A 22,894-nucleotide genomic window follows, 5' to 3' on the forward strand; every position below is an offset into this window, starting at 1 on the left:
AAACTATCCCTAATATAGATGGCTACAAAAACACCATGTTCAAACTGTGCAACAAATATTCTGCTCCCCATCAGGAGGAAATGAAATTGTCCTCAATGTGAGTCAAGTTCCACCATATGGCTGCTGCAGTTTGAAACAGCCTGTATGCAAATGAGGGCAGTCAACAAAGTTGATCACCAAGTAATCTTTCTAATACCAATGCTACATTAAAAAAGTTTTCTATTAAAAAATGCCATGCATGACTTTTTCTTTCTTCACTTCGCTGCTCCCACTCCACCCTCCTAACTTTTACTTATGATGTAAACAAAACCTGCAGGGTCTTGTGGCAACATGCAGATCTTTCCATCAGATGGGACAAAGGAACTTCTTTTGTTCTTCGGCTCAGTATATTCAGTAAATATAAAAAAATACTAATAATGTTAAATATAATAATGTTCCCTGTTATCATGAAGCTATTCAGTGGTTGTATAACTGAAATAGTCTGAAAATGAGACTCCTGTTTCACATTCAATGCTGATTGTCATGTCAGGATATTGTGATGTCATATCATGCTGGAGACATGTTGAAACACATCTTTCAAACCACGAGAAGAAGCTGCAACACTGTGTGTCTTGTGCATAGCCTAAGGCAGCAGTTACATAATGTCCTCTCCTGTCTCAGTATCACTTCAATGTTTTTTTTTATTTTCAAGACAATTTTAAAACTCATGGACTTTCAGCAGTACACAGTACAGTTCTTTGTAACCACCACCACCTGGACCACCTGGAATTCATCGCACCCTGTGTCCTTTGCCATACTTTCAGACAGAAATGTCAGCAATTTAAGGTAAAAATGTGAACTACAGAGCAAAAGGTGGGCTGACAGACTGCTTTTATTGTTCATATGTTCCTTCAAGTCCTCACCTTTCAGTCTGAATAACAACATATCTTGATTTCTTTGCTTATTGATCAGGAATAGTAAAGGTATAACAACATTGCTGGCTAATTGAGTTCCAAAGATACCCAGATACAGACATGTAATCCCAATTCCATTATTCATGGATATTCTGGGTGTTTCATTCAGTAAAAATCAAAAAATGTAATTCTGTTTGTTTGGGTTGGTCTGTCATTATAACCTGGCATTGCACTTATGCAAGTGCAACTTATGCATGTATTAATGCAAAATAACTGCTAGATGTTGGAAGTAGATAGGCACAGCAGATTGTATGACACTTTTACAAATAATACTCATCCCTGATGTAGATGATAATCCCTGAGACAAAAAGATAATTGTTTATATGGGGATGTTAAATACTGACTACTTTTAGTCTACATAAGTAATAGATGACTGGCAAACCAGTCCTGGGTGTTTTCCGCCTTTGGTGCAAAGTCAGATTGGACAGGGTTCTGCTCCTTACAAGAGAAATGGTACAAAATGGATGACTAGCCCATATAAAGCCCATTTTGGCATATCAGCAGGACTTCCCTGCTTGATTGAAGTCTTTCCAAACCCACAGAAGATCAGTATTATTGTCCAAGGTGGTGGCAACTAGTCTGGAATAAGAACAGCGATTGTACGGCACAGGAAAGACCTGGAAGTAATCCCAATTTGGAGGGTCTGTAGGAGGGATGTTCAAGTATTCCATGCACAAGCCCAAATACACATCTTCAATGTAAATGGCTTTGACATGTCTGGAAGCCTCTAAAAGCTTTTTCGGCAGGTCCAAAGACAGAACATATGCCAGACCCAAAGCATAACGCGGGTACTGAGGTTTCGGGTAAATATCCACTGGGAGGTACCACTTGGAGGTGTGATCTCTTAGGACTGCTGCTTCTCTAGCCACAAGTCCAGTCATGTAGTTTGTCTTTTGAGCATTCAGCAACATGGTAATGAGATTTGGCACATTGAGGAAGATGTCAGAATCGATCTTCATAGCATAAGAGACTTCAGAGCAGTAGAAGTTGAGCCACTCAAGCATCACCATGGTTTTGATGGTCAGGTTATTGTAGCAGTCCTGAAAACTGCTCTGGATCAGGTCCTGGTGCTCAATGCTCTCTTGCTGCAAATGTTCTTCCATATGTGGCACCGGTTCTCCAGTATGGAGCCCCAACAGGAAAAGGACAGTTACTACTTTGCCCAACACCACCCTGTTGCCACCCCAGGTCCTGCGAATGATGTCGCGCTGTCGCCTGTTGTGAGGCGCCACAGGAACCATGAGAACCACAAAAGATTTCTGATCTTCACATTTTTTTGGCTCATTTATAATGAAGTGATACTCATGGGGGTAAGCCACGATATATGGACTTTGACTAACTGGAGAAGTTTCAGAAGTAACTCCAAAAAGGTTGTTCGTTGAGACATTGAGAAACGCTTCAGTTTTCAACCGAGTCCACCATTTGGTTGCCATATACTGCATCCAAAATGTAGGTCTCCAGTCAGATGCAACATCTTCCATGTTTCTGCTGCAGAAAAACAAAAGTACTGACACTGCCAGAATAAAAAAAAAGGAGTGCCGTCGTCTTCCACCGCAACCTCTCCTGTGTGGGACTGCTTGTCTGCTGAGTTGAAGAAAGCAAATCAGTTAGATCAAGCTGTCAAAAGAGCCTTGTTGATCTGTGTGTTGATAAGGGTTATGAAAATATATCTTGTAATCTATGGACATAAGATAAGTACAGCAATCCTCATTTAATTTGCAGTTAATAGGTTCCAAACCAAGCTGTGATAAGTGCATTTCCATGAAGTAGGATTTCTTATTTATAAATGGAATAACACCAATATGAAATAACACCTGTCTAGTCACCTTTAAACTCATATTACCCAATATAGTAGACATAATTTGTGTGTGTGTTTTTTACACTTTTTTAAAGTTCATATGCCCCTCTGCTGGTCACATACAGCAGAGACCAACTTTCCCAGAAGAAGAGGGCAGGCAACATCTCTGTGGACCGCTCACACCCCCACCCACAAACCAATTTCCAATTCCTCTCCTATGTACTGTATGTATGTATGTATGTACTTCTTTATTATTTATCCATATTTATATTACCAACCACTGCTATTTGGACCCATGAGCATTTGCACTACTTACTGTTCTGGACCTCCTCCCTGAGCTACCACCTTATCGTGGTGGAGGACTTTGCGTGTCCCGATGATCCTAGGAGCTAAGTTGTGGAGGGTTTTTATGCCCCTGGTAGGGTCACCCATGACAAACAGGTCCTAGATGAGGGACCAGACAAAGAGTGGCTCAGTAGACCTCTATGATGGTAAAAAAAACATTGGACCACATTTTCCATTGCCCGGACGCGGGTCACCGGGGCCCCCCCTCTGGAGCCAGGGCTGGACGAGGGGCACGATGGCGAGCATCTGGTGGCCGGGCCTACGCCCATGGGGCCCGGCCGGGCACAGCCTGAAGAGACTACATGAGTCCCCCCTCCAATGAGCTCACCACTCATCGGAGGGGCCAAAGGGGTCGCGTGCAGAGTGAGCTGGGTGGCAGCCGAAGGCAGGGACCTTGGCGGTCCGATCCTCAGCTACAGAAACTAGCTAGAGACATGGAATGTCACCTCTCTGGTAGGGAAAGAGCCTGAGCTGGTGCACGATGTTGAGAAGTTCCGGCTAGATATAGTCGGACTGACCTCAACGCACAGCAAGGGCTCTGGAACCAGTCCTCTTGAGTGGGGATGGACTTTGTTCTTCACATATACATATATATACTGTGTATGGTTTTTCGGCGCTACTTTGTGCTCTATAGCTGATGTAATGTGAATTACTACTTTGTTGGATCAATAAAGTTCTTATCTTAGCCATCCGAGAAGATCAAATACATGGTTTTTGGTGGCTAACTTTGGTGCCTAATTTTAGTGCGTGTGTGACTGTATAAACGAAAGGCGTTTTATGAAGTACATTTCCTTGTATTCACTTAAAGCACAGCCTTGCCACATCCAAAATGGAGGCAACGCTGACGTATTGGCTCAGCGAAGCAGAGTCTACGTATACTGTATGGTTTTGACAGCAGTGATTCCTGTTTCCCAGCGTGCTTTGCTGTACTGTTGTTGTAAATATCTGCTAAATTACATGTTTAGAGCTCACATAGTTAGTCACGGAGCTCAAGGTTATTCTGCATTATTCTTTGGTAGTGTCTAGTCTGTTGTTATCTACCTATTACGTTGCTGTGTGATGTTTTTTTTTAGCTCTTTCTTTAAAAAACACCACGTGTAAGAGAAGTGTATGGAATGGTAACCCCCAGCGATTTCTAAGGAGCCGGTAAGTTCATACTGACCTTTGTTGTTACTCTGCTTGATTAAATATAGAGATACCTTATTCTCACAGACTTGTGGCGAAGCACATTTTTAACTTCTGGATGCAGCCAGTTCAACAGTGCTGCAAGTTTGCTGAAAGTTCTGCATAGGCATTTATTGTAGGGGGAAAAAAACTATATAGATGTTGGCCGGTATCATGTTTTTATACCAGTATTGGCGCGATAATTATCAGTGGCCGATAATATCGGACATCCCTAATTATTACTGTAAGATTCGTAGTGACACTGCAATCAAAGACGACCCTTTGGATTTATTATTGCACACTACACATTAGCCGTCTAGTGCATCATAACTAACCAGTTACGAATCAACACTTCATTAGCCCTACTACAGAGAATATTAGCACAACACAACCTCTTTGAATGCATCTTCTGAATGCCTTATATTTGTATTTTATTTTATTTAGCCATTTTTAGGCTTGAAAATGCTTTATATAGGCAAAAATACATAGAATGAATTAATATATTTTTGAAAAACCGTGATAGCGTGATGTTGTCAAGCGTTATGGCTAGTGACCTCACTATTTTTAAATTTTTTTTATAAACCTGTCTGTCTCTCATTGCCAAAGATGCATGCACAAAAATAACTTATAGGGCTGTCAAACATAACGGAATATGTATGGAAGTAACTAGTTTCAATGCATCTTCTGAATGCCTTACATTTGTATTTGACTTCATTTTGCCATTTTTAGTGGGGTTACTGTATTCCTGTATTTTACTGTGTTTATAAAATGTGCTATATAATTAAAGAGGATTGGATTGGATTGGATTCCCTTTCAATCCTCATTCATAATGTTTAATTTTAGAAGATAAGATAAAATATGCCTTTATTAGTCCCACAAGGGGAAATTCCAGATGAATAGAATTTTACCATAAAAATGAAGGTTCGTGCTGCATGTGGACTTTGGACACCCCTGGTCCACTGCTCTTTCACGTCTGCTGAACAATAATGTCATTAGGTGAGGTAATAAAACGTAGTGGCTCAGTAGCAAAGCTAGGTGCTAGATAAACACTTAAACAATGGCTGAACACAATGGCTGAACACAATACACACCTTTCACAACTCTCTTCCATGTCCATGTTCTCCTCACGATGAAAGCTATTATCCATTTCCAAAGTAGAGAAAAAATGCAAAGCTCCACTAAAACGTTAAACCATAAAGTGGGCAGGTTTTAAACCTGAGAGAGAAGCAAGACTCTTAACTTTCTGCTGATGCAAAAGCGGATCAACAAAGAAGCCAAAAGCATGGTTGCCGTCTGTAGGACTCTGGTGGAAGGCACCCTCACTGGGTTGTTCTTAACCTGCAGTGGAGCCACACCTTTGTTTGCCCCGCCTCTTCCATTCACAGTCAACCTTTGCTCAACATTTGCTCAGCATAAATAGTCCACTTACTTGGAAGCATCTATCCTCAGAGCTGTTGTCTTCTTATTGCACGAACAGCACTTGCTAACACAGGTTGGAAGAAATGCTTGGGGGTATGGAGCAAATAGCTGACTTATGATGTTTAGTAGCAGGGACATCACTAGGAATGAGATGGGCGGGTCTTTGCCATGGAATGCACTCGCTACGTGGGAAAATGTTCATCACACCAACAAAGGCTTCACCAATTATTTGAAGAGCATTGATCGGGAACTCGGGCCTTTTCGCTCTTACAGGGATAGTTTGGATTTTTTGACATGGCTTTTTGACAGTGACTTACCCCCCCACTTGGTCCTGTGAGCCCAGTTCTGTTTGGATTTTGTTGATGAGAAACGCAGTTCCAGTTAGTTATGGAGTTATTTAGGTAAAGAGTTTGGCTTTTCAAAACAATAAGCGTTCAGAAGAGTAATACATTGATCGGATTTACTTTCTCTGACGTCGTATTAACGCTATCGGCTGTCCATTGTTGTGTATGTGATGAAGATGGCTGCGACCCTCGCATCTTCATCCGCTGTGGAACACATACGTAAACAAGATGGCTGCAGCGCTGACAGTGGATGCATCTTCATCACAATCTCTGATAATCACGTTGTGTTATCACTTACTGTTAATACAGATTTCAGGACATTCTTATCATATTATGCCTTTTGATTTAGTTTTCCCATTTTTTTGGTTTAATTATCTTTGCACAATATGCCGCGTGCCCAAGGGCGTAACTTTGGGTCTACCATTAAATATTTAAAATATTTGCCTGTTTATTTATTTATTGAATCATTTGCTTTTTTAAAAGGAGTCAGGGTAATTTGGCGTGCCTGTATTAGAAATACACTGTGATACTTTTACTCTGATTTCCTTCTCTTTGGTCACCTGTTCAGCAATCACATTCTTGAACCTTATATAAAAAGGTTGCGGGGATGAGAGGGGGACAAAAAAAAAAAAAGAGACAAGAGACAAGGACAGCAGCAGCAACAACAACAATTGTGACAACAAGAACAGAACAACAGAAACATACAGAACTACATCAGCAAATAAATGTCTGTGACAACTATAAAGACGAACAAGGACATAAGGACAAAGGACAAAACAATATCAACAACCACAATGACAATGCTGTCAATGACAATCACACATAATAGCAGTCATGAAATGATGAACTATGATAGTGATCACAATGACAATACTGCATTGAAACAGTCACACATAATTGTAGTAATGAAATGATTATCTATGATAGTAAACAGAATGATAATTACTGTAATGCACATCATTGTAAAAAAAACAACTACAGTCATACTGCTGATATCACCGTCGCTGTAATAAAACCAACAACATAACACCCTGGATAACTCAGTGAGTAATGTGGGGAAGTACGTATGTACTGTGAGTGTGCATATGTACAGGTATCTCTGTATGTGGGGAAGATTTCATATATATATATATATATATATATATATAAATAAAGGTGCAAGAATGTGTGGGCGTGTAATTGTCACTGAGAATGCATGAAAGGAAAGGGGCCGCCCTCCACCTCCCAGAGAGCCCCGCTTCAAATAGCCAGGCCGAGCCCCCGCCACCAGAAGGCCACCAGGCCCACAGGGGCAGGCAGCACAAAGATCAGTGCCCCAAGAGCCAGCCCAGAGAGCCCTCCCCCCCCCGGGAAGAACAGCAAGGGGCCGAAGAGAGGTAATCCCAGCCAAAGACAGGGCGCCGGCGGGCCGGAGGACAGCCAACCCCTGAGACCAGCTAGAGATCACACCCCACAAAGGCAGACGAGTACCGGGGGCCACAAACCGGCAGGCCCAGAGACGCCCCCACAACCGGAAAGAAGCCTGCTCATGCCGGAAGCGCCAATCCCCCCCACGCCACCCCCACCCCCAGGGAGCAGAGCCCGGCCCACCCCGGGCCAACCCAGGGCCGCCCCGCCCAGGGATGCAGGAGGCACACCCTCCACCCACCCGGCGGAGGCACGGGCGGCAGAGATGTATCACCCAGCACCCGACCCCACGGAGCAAACCCCTGTATGCCCCCCCCCCCCCCCCCCCCAAATAACTAAAATAAATAAATAAATAAAAGTACACACATACACACACGCACACTCCTACGCACCCACACGCAACGCACGCACATACACACTCCTACGCACCCACGCGCACGCACACTACCTGGAAGCCTCGCCCTATTCCCCCATTGGTAACCCAAGGAGCAGCAGAGCCGGGGACCCCGGGGTCCCAGACATACAATCCAGAACCCAGGCGCGGAGAGTGCGGACCGCCGGGTAGTAGGAAGACACCAGGCCACACCCTCCCAACAGTAGGACGCCGCCAGCAAGGCAAACAGAGGAGTCAGCAAGGAGGAAAGCGGGAAACTGAGCAAGCGGGCGGGAAAACGGGCGAGCAGCCAGGCGAACCACCACACAGCGCCAACCGACACCCGCGGGCCAGCAAACACCGGAGAGGGAGCGGGAGCACCGCACCCCAAGCCACAGGGAGGCCAAGTACCAGAGCCGAGAAGGCGAGACCAGCAGCAGACCAGCCGACCATCCCCACCAGCCACCAGAAGCCAGACCAGCCACATGCCACCAGAGCCGACAGCGCACCACCCGCGCACCGGAGCCCCACCCACGACAAGCCCGCAGACAGACAGGGGGAGGCGAGGACACAGACAGCGGCACAGCAGAGCACAAAGAGCAGCGGCAACAAACGCCCAAGCGCCCAGCAGAGCACAACCCTGCCCCCACCCCGCCACCCAGGCCCACAATACCCGCAAGCATGACCAAGCCCCAACCCACCAGTCAGCCCGGCGCCCCAGCAGCCGCCGCAGCGCAGCAACCACAAGCCCCCGCGGCGGCACACGGGCCACCCGCAGCACCGGCACCGCCCCCCGGAGACCGCCGAACCCGCCCCAAGAGCGCAGAGGTGCCCGCGGCACGTGTCAGTCCAGGGGAAGCACCGCAAGCCGCCCCCCCGGCGCAAGCCCCGGCATCAACAGGCCCCAGAGGGCCACCCCAGGGAAAGGCAGGCGAACCAGATAAAGGCATCCCACAAGCCAGGCCACCCCGGGCGAGCCACCGCGACGGCCAGGCCCCCGGCCACACCCCCGACCCCGGCGGGCAGGCCCCGCGGAACAGGCACAAGGCACCCCAATCCAGCCCGCCTCACCCGTGTATGTGATAAGGTGTGATTGTGTCTATTATGCAAAAAAATAATAAATAAATAAAATAAAATAAAAGAGGACAGCTGTGAAGAGCTGGTCTCTGTGTCCCTGAGGGGTGTATCTGTGTGCATGTATATGATAGGGGTGTATGTGGATGATAGCTAATGATGCAATTAAAATCGGGGGACAGCTGCCGCTCGGAGGGCCCCTCACCTGACCAGCCCCCACAAACCCTAAGTGTCTACTCTGCGATTAAAATTGGGGGGCAGTGGCACGGCTGGGGCAAAGGAGCCCCGCAAGGCAGCTCCCCTCCCCAACCACGCCCGACCCCCCCATATGTATGTGAGGTGGTGCAGTGGAACAGGAAGGACAGGGCCCCATACCCCAACACCGCCCAAACCGAGCAGGGGGGGGACCAAGGACACATGACTGACCGGCCACCCACCAAAGCCCAGCTCGGGCGAGCCACAGGCCGCAGGACACACCACAGGCCCTACCCGGCCCGCCAGGATGCCCAGTCCGGCCCACCCAACCCCCCAGAGGCGATACCCCCAGCGCCCCCCAACACCGGAGCCCCACCGGAGGTAGCGTCCACAGCACCACCCCCAAACACCACGGACCAGCCACACGCCCCAAGGCAGATCCGACCGGCACCAGGACAGCGGGAACCGCGCCCACGCGCCCCCCACACGGAGAAAGCAAGGGATCCCCCCACCCCAGCACCACGCACCCCCCACCCCGAGCCCAAACCGCACATCCTCGACCGCCACCTCCGCGCCCCCAGACACCCAGGGGACAGCCACATGCGCCTGAGGACAACAAGCAGCTCCCACCTGTCACACATACACCACGCACATAAATCGGTAAAATAAAATAAAATACAATAAAATAAATAAATTAAATTAAAAAAAAAAAAGGATATAGCTCCGCAGGGGCAGCTGGGCTCAAGCACCCGTGCCCCCACCAGGGGGAGAGGCCGGCCCCCACACCCCACGACCCCACGCGGAAGCCGAGCAGGAGGGCCCAGGGCAGACCCCACCCCACCCCCAGAGGCAAAGGAGGCGAGGGAGAGCCAGCGCCACCAGCCGCACACGGCCCCCCCAGCAGCAGTAGACGCCCGGCACCCGCAGGATGCAGCACCCCGCCCACCCACCACCCCGGAGGTCAACCAACGCTGCCCCCTGGACGGCCCCCCCCGACCCCGCCCCATCACCCGACTCGGACCCCTCCCCACCTCCACCCACCAGCCTCCCCAGGCAGGCCGCCCAGCAAAGAAGACCCGGCACACCAAGCCCGCACCCGCCCGCCCCTGAGGTACCAGGGCCACCCAGCGACCAGGACCACACCCCAAGCCAGACGAACAAGACCCCCAGGGGCAGAGACAGACGCCCTCACCCCACCCCAAGAGTCAGGTCAGGGAATTAATTATTGGTGCCCATATAGACTGAAATTCTGACATTTGTTCTTTAGATTCAGCAGACATTCTCTCCATAGCTATATGATCTAACAAAAGATTTTTGTAAAGTGCTATGTTCAGTTTCTTTCTTGATTTCCAATTGATGAGAATGGTTTTCTTGGCGATGCTTAATGCAGTGATGAGAAGCTGTGTTTGGTTTGTGGAGAGATCGCCCAGCAGGCACAGTAAAGGGGAGGTAGGAATGGAGAACCCAAGTGCCAGAGATAGGTACTCACACACTCCGTGCCAAAAATTGTTAATGGGAGCACAGGTCCACATGGAGTGTAAATAGTCATCTATTCTATGGTCTGAGCAGTGTGTACAGATGTTAGAGTCAGTTAAGCCCATTCTAAACATTCTATGTCCTGTGTAGTGTACTCTATGAAGGATTTTAAACTGAATCAGCTGTAGGTTGGGATTATTGATTAACCGGGAAGCAGTGAGACATATTTGCTTCCAGAATTCAGGGTCACAGCTTGTAGATAAATCTGAGTTCCATTTGGAGATAGGTACTCCGATTGTGTTGTCATTTTTGGAAAGTAGAACATATAATTTAGATAATGTTTTAGAGGCAGATATTTAAAAAAATTGGTCAATAGTGGTATTGCTTTCCCATGTTATAGTCCTGAAACTTGCTTTAATTATAGATTTAATTTGTATGTATTCAAGAAATTTGTTATGATTTATTCCATACTGTGTAACAAGGTCGTTAAAGGAGATAAAGTTGTTTCCTTTAATTATATTTTTCATACAACTTATTCCTTTTTCGTGCCATGTTGGGAAATTTAATGGTTTCTTTTTAAGCAAGATGTCAGGATTATTCCAGACCGGAGTGTATTGGCAAGGAGTGAGCGAGAATTTTGTTATTTTTAGAAATTCTCACCAAGCTGTCAGAGTGGTGCTTATATTTATACTTTTAAAACAATTCTTTTTCTGGAGGATTTGGCTAATGAAGGGCAGGTTACAAATTGGGATTTCATGGCTAAGTGATTGTTCGATGTCTAGCCATAAATAATCCAATGGGTTAGGTTTGATCCATTTTAAGATATACTGTAACCTGTTTGAAGTAGTTGGAGAAGTTTGGGAGTTCTAAGCCTCCATATTCTTTAGATTTTTGGAATGTTTTGAGACTTATTCATGCTGGCTTATTTTTCCAAAGAAATTTATTTATATATGAATCTAATGACTTGAACCAAATTATAGATGGTTTGGTGGGGATCATGGAAAATAGATAATTAACCTTTGGTAAAATCATCATTTTCACGGTGGATACTCTGCCTGTAAGTGAGATGGGTAAGGTTCTCCAACGTGCAAGATCATCCTCTATTGACTTCAATAGTGAAGTATAATTCAAGCGGATCAGGTCTGACAGGTTGGAGGAAATGTTAATACCCAAATACTTAATGTTCCCTGAACACAGTGGTATAGAGGGGGTGCTGTGGAAACCAAAGTTAATGGGCAGTAGTGTGGGTTTAGACCAGTTAATGGAGTAATCTGAAAAGGTGCTATAATTGTTAATGAGTGAGATAGATTCGTGAAGTGAAGAATGTGAATTATCCAGGAAGAGTAATACATCATCAGCATCAAGGCTTATTTTATAATGAACATTTGTGGTGTGGATTAATATTTATATGTTGTTGAATTGCAGCTGCAAGAGGTTCGATAAAGATAGCAAATAGTGAGGGAGAGAGTGGACACCCTTGCCTAGTACCTCTTTGTAAAGTAAATTCTGGAGAGATGTGATTGTTGGTCCGAACAGAGGCCTTCGGGGTGTTATATAGTATTTTAATCCATGTTCTAAATGAATCTCCAAAGCCAAATATTTGTAGTGTTGCAAAGAGAAATTTCCAGTTTACTCTGTCAAATGCTTTTTCAGCATCTAATGAGAATTGTGGTTTCTAAATTAAGAATGATAGAGTAATCAATCAGATTGATTAGACGGCGTACATTGCTAGTTGAGTTTCTCCCCTTAATAAATCCTGATTGATCAGGGTGTATTATATGAGGGGTAACTTTTTCCAGCTTTATAGCTAACGCTTTGCATATTATTTTAAGATCTGCATTAATCAGTAAAATTGGACGATAACCGGAAGGTAGTGTTGGGTCCTTATCCGGTTTCAGCAGGAGACTGATTGTAGCTGAGTTCATGTTTGGAGGCAAGCATGAACCGTCTTTAATTTCCAAAACCATTCTAAGAAATATTGGGGATAGTAATGGCCAGAATGTTTTATAAAACTCGGCAGGGAAACCGTCAGGTGTAGAGCGTTATGGAGTTCTATTAATGAAATGGGTACATCTAAGTTTGTCACCTGTTCGTCATTTCATTTTAGTAATTCTATGGTGTTGAGAAATTTTTCAATATCTGGGAGAGATGGTTTAGTCTGAGGTGTATATAGATTTTTATAAAAGCTCCTAAAGACGGAATTAATTTCATCCGGGAGGTGAGTGATATGACCTCCTGAGTTTCTAATGTAGGAGATAGAGCTTTTTTCTTTGACTTTTAGTTGGTTAGCTAAGTATTTTCCATGTTTATTGCCATGCTCAAACTTTTCCAAACGTAGTCTCTGCAGTTGGAACTGAATTTTCTTGTCAGTAATTTCTTTTAAGTCTAGTTTCAGTTTCCTTAGGTTACTTAGAATATGCTCATCTTGTGAGTCAGCATGAGCTGCTTCGATGATTTGGATTTTTTTCTCCAACTCTGATTCTCGTAATCTCTTTCTTTTTCTTATATGATGAATATGAAATGGTTTTTCCGCGCATTACTGCTTTTGCTGCCTCCCACAGAATACTAGCCGAGACACCGGGTTGGTTACTGAAGTCTAAAAACATTGTTCACTCTCTTTCAAAGTATTTTAGGAAGTCTGAGTCGTAGTTTGGTTAGTGAGAAAAAGAGAGACTTGGGCATGATCACTAATGGTGATAGGGTGTATGTGAATGTTTGAAATATCAGATATGATTGAGATGCTTGTCAAAAAGTAGTCAATACGAGAGTAGGTGTGGTGCACTGGTGAGAAATAAGTATATTCCCTGTGAGTTAGGTGATAAGAGCGCCAAGCATCACAAAGACCAAAATCATTCATGTATTTCTTCAGTATCGATGTTGATTGAGACTCACGATGTCTCCCAGCTGGGCTAGACCTGTCCACTTCTGGATTAAACACTAAGTTGAGGTCCCCTCCCAAGATCATACTTGTATCCAAATGTGCAGAGAGAGAAGAAAAGGCGGCATGAAAGAAGGAGGGGTCGTCATGTGTAGTATGTATGCACAGCATTTCTTCTTTTTTGTCCTTTTTTTTCTTCTTCTCTTTCTTCCTCTTCTATTCCCCCCTCTGTCTCACATTTTCTCAATAGTAGAATATGATGTGTATGTGTAGGAGAATGCGTGCACGTTTGTGTATTTGTGTGAATAGCTTGAATTTGGTTGGGTTTGGACTTTGAGGGTGTATGATGTCACTGTGAAGAGATGCTGATGAAGGAAACAGCTGGCAGACAAGAGGATATGTGACAATATGAGGAGGGGAGAAAACGTGAGACAGAGGGGGGAATAGAAGAGGAAGAAAGAGAAGAAGAAGAAAAAAAGGACAAAAAAGAAGAAAGGCTGTGCATACATACAGTGGGATAGAGAGAGAAAAAAAAGGGGGGGGGGTAAAGTGGAAGCAGACAGTAACATTGTAAACGCTACAAGTGTGCGCGCTGCGAGATAGAAAGAAAAGTTACCTGGTTGAGATAGATCATTAGTTACCATATCAATACAGCCACGGTGTTACTTCCCGGTCGCGGTAAAGTTGTCCATTGACGAAGAGTTTATCCACCGTGATGACAGCTCGGCATCCCTCGTTAATGAACTTCCTCCGAACAGGGAACAGGCGTCGTCGAGGATTTCTCGGGGGAATTGATCGTTGACGCTGAAGTCCGTCCCCTTCAGCTCCCGGCCTCGGCCCTTCACCTGTTCCTTCTGCTTGAAATGTTTAAATTTCGCCACAATGGGTCTCGGCCTACGGTTCTCTGGCTTCTTGTCTCCCAGGCGGTGAACGCGGTGAAAAGTGATGTTTTGGATGGCGTCCGCTGGGAGTTGGAGTTGTTGCGCCATGAAGGTCCTCACCGATTCTTCCGGGTGGTCCTCAGATTTTTCGGGAATTCCCGTGAGGACCAGATTGTTCCTCATGCTCCGGGCCTGGAGGTCTAGGATCGTCTCCTTCATGGTCTTATTTTCTTGGACGAGTTGTGAAACTCCGTCGGTGAGGGACTTCACCGACTTCACCAACCGCGGAGGGCTGCGTTCTCCGTGACCAAGGAGACGATCTGGTTTTGGCTGAATTCCAGAGATTCACGGATGGCCTGGAATTCTTTGTGAAGCATTTTGACGAGAGCGAGGCGGCCCTCCAAGCAAATCAGCCTCTTATCGATGGACTCAAGGATGTCTCTGATGTCAGTGCCTGGCGGAGATATTTCTCCAGGTGAGTCCTCCGGCCGGCTCCGCTTGGGGTTTGGTGTCTTGGTTGATTTTCCCATAACTACGCGTTCGAAGCACCCGTCGATGTACTCCTCCACATCTTCCAGTTTTTGGCTTGGTTAGGCGTTTAAGATACTGGTTTTGTGTCGAGATACTTTGCGGATGTTTTAGTAGTTGTCTTTTTTTTTTTTCAGAGCGCTATGTTCCGCTTGTCTGTATTCCGCGCGTCACGCACACTCTCGCGAGACTACAGCATCACGTCACCTTTTTCAGGAAGCCCTCAATATGTTTATATGTTTATATGTATATGTATATGTTTTTTTTTAAACAACCAGATAAAGCTGTAAATTGCAGATCAAGACAATAGTCTAGCCTGTAGATTGTTTGAACATTTGACAGACAGGCCCACGTCATAAAACTTATCAATTATCGTGGACAGATATGCTTTCATCCTGTGTGTGATAAAGTGATACTTACAAAAACGATCCATCCATTTTCCTCCGCTTATCCGGGTCTGGGTCGTGAGGGCAGCAGTCTCAGTAGTACAGCCAGGACTGGTACGTAATGTCACTTGAAGGAGCGTCTGTCACGCTCGTCCTCACTCTACAAATTTCTGTACTCATTATGCAAATGAGACATGTTGTTGGAAGATTGTGCTTATTGAAAAGTGAATGCAGCTTTGGTGAAGAAAAGAGGCATAATTTTTTAAAGAACTCTTTTATTGACGGTTAAAGGTGGTATCCTCGAAATGACGCTTTTTCACCCAAAAATATAAGACCACCAGCCAGCAAAAAATGTACACACACACACACACACACACACACACACACAAAAAGTCTATATTCTTAGCAATTGTTGTTTGAGCCAGGAAAAAAAAGAAAGTGGAATGCACAGGAACGCACGTATGTACGCAGTCTCAGAAAAACTATGGACAATTAGCAGCCATGGCTGAGCAGGAAGCGGGGGCGCCCCCTATTGCAGTACCTAACCGTGATAAGATAAAACAAAGGATTAAATGTGTCATTTGAAGTATATAAGTGAGGTAATTATACAAATCAAAAATTTATATTTTTTATAAAAACAGAAAAGTTAACAAAAACAAAAGAAGAGACATGGTTTTTAGTGTAACCATGCAAAGAAACCCATGGATATTTTTCTATGTGAGGGCTCGTTTCCTTGCTCCTCATCGTCGTCCTGAGTGCGACCAAAGCATGCGTTCTCCATCAGGTCGTGTATTATTGCTTCGGCAGCACCAAAAAGTCTCTCTGTACTTATAACAACGTTGCAGTGTGGCTTTCAGGGTAGGACGGAAAACGCTCTCAACTGCCCTGCTGTCGTGGTTGATGTAAATGACTCTTCCTCGTTCATTTAAACATGAAGGCCGCAAGTGGCTTGGATGTTCTGTGATCCAGCCGTTGCATTCAGATCGTGCGATTTCCCACGCTACCTGATTGAAACATTTTTTCAGCAAGGTTTGGAAGAGGGTGATGTTTGCAGTGAATCTTGTCACCTTTCCAATGTCTTCAGACGGGGTTACATCGTCGTGTCGATAAACGGGTACGTAGGTCGATTCATTGTTGGCATAATATACCAAATATTACCAGCATGTGAGCTTTCCCACAAGGGAACTACGTGCTACGTGCTCGTTCGACTGCAGTTGTCATGGGCACCGCTGATGACTACAAAAAGGCCAGATATGACCTGAGGAGGTCCATACGAGAGGCCAAAAGACAGTACAGACAGAAGCTGGAGGGCTACTATTCCACCTCAGACCCTCGGCGCATGTGGGTGGGGCTCCAGCACATCACAGACTATCGACAGCGGAGTAGCGTAGCCACGTCCAGCCAAACCACACTTCCTGATGAGCTGAATGAGTTCTATGCCCGCTTAGACTCCCAAACTCCTGATGAGCAGAGAGGGTGGCTGAACCTGGGGAGCACACAGGACTCACCTCTCATGGTGACATCAGCTGATGTGCGCAGGGTTCTGAACAAAACAAACCCACGAAAAGCAGGAGGCCCAGACAACATCTCAGGACGTGCACTTCGGGTTTGCTCATCAGAGCTAGCTGATGTGCTTGCTGACATATTTAACCTGTCGCTTGCACAAGCATCTGTACCGACCTGCTTTAAGTCCACCACCATAGTGCCCGTACCCAAGAAGAGACGTGACCTGCTTGAATGACTATCGCCCTATAGCACTCACTCCTATTGTAATGAAGTGCTTTGAAAGAATAGTCATGACCCACATCAAAAAGAGCATCCCGGCGGCAACTGTGGACCCTCTACAGTTTGCATATCGCCAGAACCGGTCCACGGATGATGCAGTCAACACTGCCATCCACACAGCCCTTTCTCACCTACAGGGCCAGGACACATACGTCAGAATGCTATTTATAGACTATAGCTCTGCTTTTAATACAGTCAGCCCCCACAAAGTCACAAATAAGCTCCTCACACTTGGCCTGTCTTCCTCCCTCTGTAACTGGGTGTTTAACTTTCTCACAGGCAGACCCCAGTCAGTCCACAATCGCACATTCAGCTCAAGAATTGTGAGCACTGGGACCCCACAGGGGTGTGTGCTGAGTCCGCTCCTCTACCCGCTCTTCACCTACGATTGCGTGGCCTCCCAGAACAACACCAGCATCATTAAATTTGCGGATGACACTACAGTCATCGGCCTGATCACTGGTGGTGTTGAAACATCATACAGAAGAGAGGTGGCGGACCTCATAGCTTGGTGTCGTGATAACAGTCTCCTTCTCAATACAGATAAGACTAAAGAGATGATCATCGACCCAAGAACAAGGGAAAAGGAGCCGCATAGACCCCTGTTTATTGGTGAGACTGAGGTGGAGAGGGTGAAAACCTTCAAGCTACTTGGCACACACATCAGCGAGGACCTCACCTGGTCTCACAACACCCAACAAATTATGAAGAAGTCCCAAAGGAGACTGTACTTCCTGAGAAGACTGAGGAAATTTGGCATGTCCACCAAAATCCTGAGTTGCTTCTACAGATGCACTATCGAAAGTGTCCTTACCGCCTCCATCACTGTTTGGTACGGTAACTGCACAACACGTGATAGGAAGGCACTCCAGCGGGTGATCAAGACCTCACAGAACATTGTTGGGGCAGCCCTCCCCTCACTGCAAGACATTTAGAAATCTAGAGTCCTACGCAGAACACACAACCTCATCAAGGACAGCACACATCCACAACACTCATTATTCACACTCCCACCGTCAGGCAGACGCTACAGGAGTTTGAAGTCCAGGACCACAAGGCTGGCAAACAGCTTTTACCCACAGGCCATCAGGCTTCTCAACGAAGCACTCACACACGCCGCACGCAACACACGCACACACTCATAGCACTTTATTTATTACTTATTTATTTGTATATTTATTTGTATGAATGTCTCTTTTTGTTGCTGCTTAATTTATTGGTATATATGTTTGTTTCTTATGTTCTTATTCTTTCTTGTGTTTTCTTTCTTTTCTTGGGAGAATGAACAGAATAAGATTTTCATTGCATGGTATTACTGCTGTTTTACCATGCACATGACAATAAAACTCTCTTGAATCTTGAATCTCTTGAATCTTGAATAATCCCAAGTTGTAGAGACATTGTCGAGGTTGGTGCTATCAACCATCTTATTGTGTGGATCCTTGATTATTCCTGTACGATTATAAAGAAAATAATGAGATTAGAAATAAAAACTAACAAGATTAACTGTATTGATGAGAAAGTATGTTTTGCTATGGGTAATACATCTGTTATTTACCAGTAGTCTTAGGAATCTGCCTGGCAACACAGTAGTATCAAGCATACTTTGATGAGGAATTCAGCAATGAAAGGGAAATCTATATCATACATACATACAGTATATATATATATACCTGTATATATCTCTACACATTTTATATCCATATCTAATGAGCACTTTTTAAAAGCAAATATTTGTCAGTGTGTTTTACATAGGGTTAGAAAGCAATTTCTTAAGAATTTTCTCAAATTATGTGTGATGGGTTTGTGGTAATAAGTAAAGGTGAATATTACTTAAAGACTTCTGCTGCGCCATGTTGAATTAAAATAGGGGGGGGGGGGGGGGAGTCTCCTCTCAATTAAATTCCAGATGAGGGTAGACTGTAGCGAGTACAGCGGATGGTTTTTCGAGTATCTGTGAAAAGAGGGTGGAGATTGAGGAAGCATAGCCTGCCTCCTGAGGCCACCCTTGTCCTGGAGACAAGTCAGGACATGTTTTTTTTTTGTTGTTTTTTTTAAAATCAAATAATGCCTCTGCTTTTGTATTTGAACACTTACAGTATACTGCCGATGTGGTTACAAATAAAATAAATGAATAAAAACGTATTGAGCTTACTGCACCTATAGAGAATGATATTATACAACAAATTGAGCATCCTGTCCTATCAGGCACATACGCATATCTAACTGAAAGAACCTATAAAATTCCTGCTAGTGATGTATTTGTCAAATGTGTAACTGAAGTAGTACCCCATACTGCATCATATCAGTGCCTTCTGTAGGATTTCATACAGAATGCACGGGTAGCATGCATATATTGTGTAATTACCAGTCCCTTGAATGCAATGTTCTAACTGTAATAAAAAGAAATTGTGAAGAAAGAAGTAAAAGATATGTCAAAATGAATATTACACGTAAGTACTAATTAACTGATTAAAAAGGACACAATGAAAATAAACAGAATAAATACAAAACATTTCTGGACAGCTCTGAAAGTACACAATGAATAACAACAACCTCTAACCAATCTCTTCGGGTGCATTAAAAGACATGACGGTAACAGTTCAACTGTGGAAAAACTACATTTTGGACAATGCAAAAACACTACATTTGGACAATATAAGTACATAATAACAAATCTGGTAATTTGGTAATTTTAAGTACGTACAAAATCAGACTGACATGGAATACATGGAATCTGAGACACTCCCGCTCACACACGCTGAGATAGGCTGGAAACAGGAGGCGCCGTGGGGGATACTCAACCCAAAGAAATGGGTGGTGAAAGGACATATTGGTCATATATTAGTATGCTAATGGTAGTGATAGCATTATATGTAGTATGGCTTTGAGATAGCTAAATATATATATATATATATATATATATATATATATATATATATATATATATATATACACACACAGCTCAAAAAAAATTAAAGGAACACTTCAAAAACACATCAGATCTAAACTGGGGGAAAAATGATCTTGAATATCTTTCCTGATAATAAGTGGGTGATGTATTAGGAACAAAATGATGCCAAATAATTTGATAGAAATGAAAATGATCACCCTATAGAGGGGGGAAAATCAAAGACACCCCAAAAATGAAAGTGAAAAAATGATGCAGCAGACTGGTCCATTTTGCTAAAATGTCATTGTAGCAACTCAAAATGATTCTCAGTAGTTTGTGTGGCCCCCACGTGCTTGTACGCATGCCTGACAACGTCGGGGCATGCTCCTAATGAGACTACGGATGGTGTCCTGGGGGATCTCCTCCCAGATCTGGACCAGGGCATCACTGCGGTACCTGGACACATGGAGGAGATTCCAGGAGACAGGTAGTTACTCCAGGAGAGCTGGACAGGGCCGTAGAAGGCCCTTCAGCCCTCAGCAGGATCGGTATCTGCTCCTTTGTGCAAGGAGGAACAGGATGAGCACTGCCAGAGCCCTACAAAATGACCTCCAGCAGGCCACTGGTGTGAATGTTTCTGACCAAACAATCAGAAACAGGCTCCATGAGGGTGGCCTGAGGGCCCGACGTCCTGTAGTGGGCCCTGTGCTCACTGCCCAGCACCGTAGAGCTCGACTGGCATTTGCCATAGACCACCAGAATTGGCAACACAACCACTGGTGCCCTGTGCTCTTCACTGATGAGAGCAAGTTCAACCTGAGCACATGCGACAGACGTGAAAGGGTCTGGAGATGCCGTGGAGAACGTTATGCTGCCTGCAACATCATTCAGCATGACCGGTTTGGTGGTGGGTCAGTGATGGTCTGGGGAGGCATATCCCTGGAAGGACGCACAGACCTCTACAGGTTAGATAACGGCACCCTGACTGCTATTAGGTACCGGAATGAAATCCTTGGACCCACTGTCAGAACCTACGCTGGTGCAGTGGGACCTGGGTTCCTCCTGGTCCGCGACAATGCCCGACCTCATGTGGCTAGTGTATGCAGGTAGTTCCTGGAGGATGAAAGAATTGATACCATTGACTGGCCCCCACGTTCACCTGACCTAAACCCAATAGAACACCTCTGGGACATTATGTTTAGGTTCATCCGGCGCCACCAGGTTGCTCCTCAGACTGTCCAGGAGCTCATGGATGCCCTGGGTCAGATTTCCCCCCTCTATAGGGTGATCATTTTCATTTCTATCAAATTATGTGGCATCATTTTGTTACTAATACATCACCCACTTATTATCAGGAAAGATATTCAAGATCATTGTCAAGTGTTGGTTTTTTGCTGTGCTCCCCACACTTGAAAGGGTGTACCAACGCTGAACAATTAAGCAGGACTTCACTCAAGACCACATTATTTTTCCTTTTTTATTTTTCAGCAGGTGAAAAACCTTAAATGACAAACAGCACATGATTAACATTTTATAAACCCAAGTACTCACAAATCGAATAATTATCAAAACCCATAATTAACAATTAATGCAACACAATTAATTATCAAACCCTTAAATATTAACCATTACAGTACATGAAAATAGATTAATTCTCTCCCTTTAAGTTAAAACAGATTTTAAATTAATTATTTCAGTGTGAATGCATAAAAATACATTTTTAACCACGGGAAACAATGAATTAATGGAATTGGTTAAATCCAATACACAAATTAATAAATACCTAATGAATTAACCACAAATTTTACTCCAGTTTTAGAGGCACATATTTACTATCCATATCCAATGTAAAACTATTATCCAGCAGTGAACCAAGTGACCCGTTTCCCCCATAAGCAACCATTTACCCAGCCAACATTCCAATGCCACAGCAGCGCAACAAGTGCCGCACATCCACAAAGAAAATAAAAAGTGAGCTTACCGGCTGTCCGTTCAGCTCTATGTTGGTATTATTCTCACAGCTCTGTGGAGGAAGTAAAACCTTTACTCTGCTCTGCAGTGGCGTCTCTTTACTCTGCCTGATTTGACACAGCCGCGTAATTAGCGCGCTCGCGCACCAGCGGATGAGACGGGAACGCTCACCGCTGTAACTTTTCATGAAAGTAAATTCAAGATTCAAGATTCAAGATTCAAGAGAGTTTTATTGTCATGTGCATAGTAAAACAGCAGTTATACCATGCAATGAAAATCTTATCCTGTTCATTCTCCCAAGAAAAGAAAGAAAACACAAGAAAGAATAAGAACATAAGAAACATAAACACATAAACAAACACATATACCAATAAATTAAGCAACAACAACAGAAGAGCCATTAATACAAGTAAATAATGCAAATAAATAAATAAATAAATAAAGTGCTATGAGTGTGTGCTTCGTTGAGGAGCCTGATGGCCTTTGGCTTTGATCATGTGAATTGACTGGCCGAACTAATGCCGAATTATATAAAACCCCTCTCTAGTAACCTGGTTGAATACGGGAGTGGATGTGCTCTACCAAGTGCTCTCTTAAAGAAAACTGCTATAATCTAAACAGGGTTCTGCCTGTTGCCAAGCGCGTCACAAGGCCGCCGCAGTCACGGGCTCGCGCATCAGCTGGCAAAACTGCTGTTCGCCGTAACAATCACTTTCCCCCCAGTTTAGATCTAATGTGTTTTCGAAGTGTTCCTCTAATTTTTTTGAGCAGTGTATATATATATATATATATATATATATATATATATATATATATATATATATATATATAGAGAGAGAGAGAGAGAGAGAGAGAGAGAGAGAGAGAGAGAGAGAGAGAGAGAGAGAGAGAGAGAGAGATAGATATAGATATAGATATATAGATAGATAGATTTAAAGTGATAATAAATATAATATTGGTCATATGTAAACAGTATATATGTGTCTTTGTGAGAGCCAACATATGTATTTGCATCCACTTTAGG

General features: G+C 44.4%; 1 protein-coding gene across 3 annotated transcripts; it reads right to left on the bottom strand.

Annotated features, from left to right (window-relative positions):
• Nucleotides 1-671: 671 nt before the first annotated feature.
• Nucleotides 672-5,553, bottom strand: LOC129178695 (beta-1,3-galactosyltransferase 1). 3 transcript variants are annotated; one of them, XM_054771170.1, is made up of 2 exons: nucleotides 5,352-5,553; nucleotides 672-2,534 (listed from the first exon to the last, which is right to left on the bottom strand). In XM_054771170.1, the coding sequence occupies exons 1-2, from the start codon at nucleotides 5,405-5,407 to the stop codon at nucleotides 1,451-1,453; spliced, it is 1,140 nt and encodes a 379-aa protein (XP_054627145.1). In that variant the 5' UTR covers nucleotides 5,408-5,553; the 3' UTR covers nucleotides 672-1,450. The 3 variants fall into 3 exon arrangements, with proteins under 3 accessions (XP_054627145.1, XP_054627144.1, XP_054627146.1); XM_054771169.1 differs by having other exon boundaries at nucleotides 672-2,537; XM_054771171.1 differs by lacking the exon at nucleotides 5,352-5,553 and adding an exon at nucleotides 5,169-5,217 and having other exon boundaries at nucleotides 672-2,537.
• Nucleotides 5,554-22,894: the final 17,341 nt, after the last annotated feature.

Source organism: Dunckerocampus dactyliophorus, chromosome 3 (assembly GCF_027744805.1).
Source record: "Dunckerocampus dactyliophorus isolate RoL2022-P2 chromosome 3, RoL_Ddac_1.1, whole genome shotgun sequence".
NCBI lineage: Eukaryota > Metazoa > Chordata > Actinopteri > Syngnathiformes > Syngnathidae > Dunckerocampus > Dunckerocampus dactyliophorus.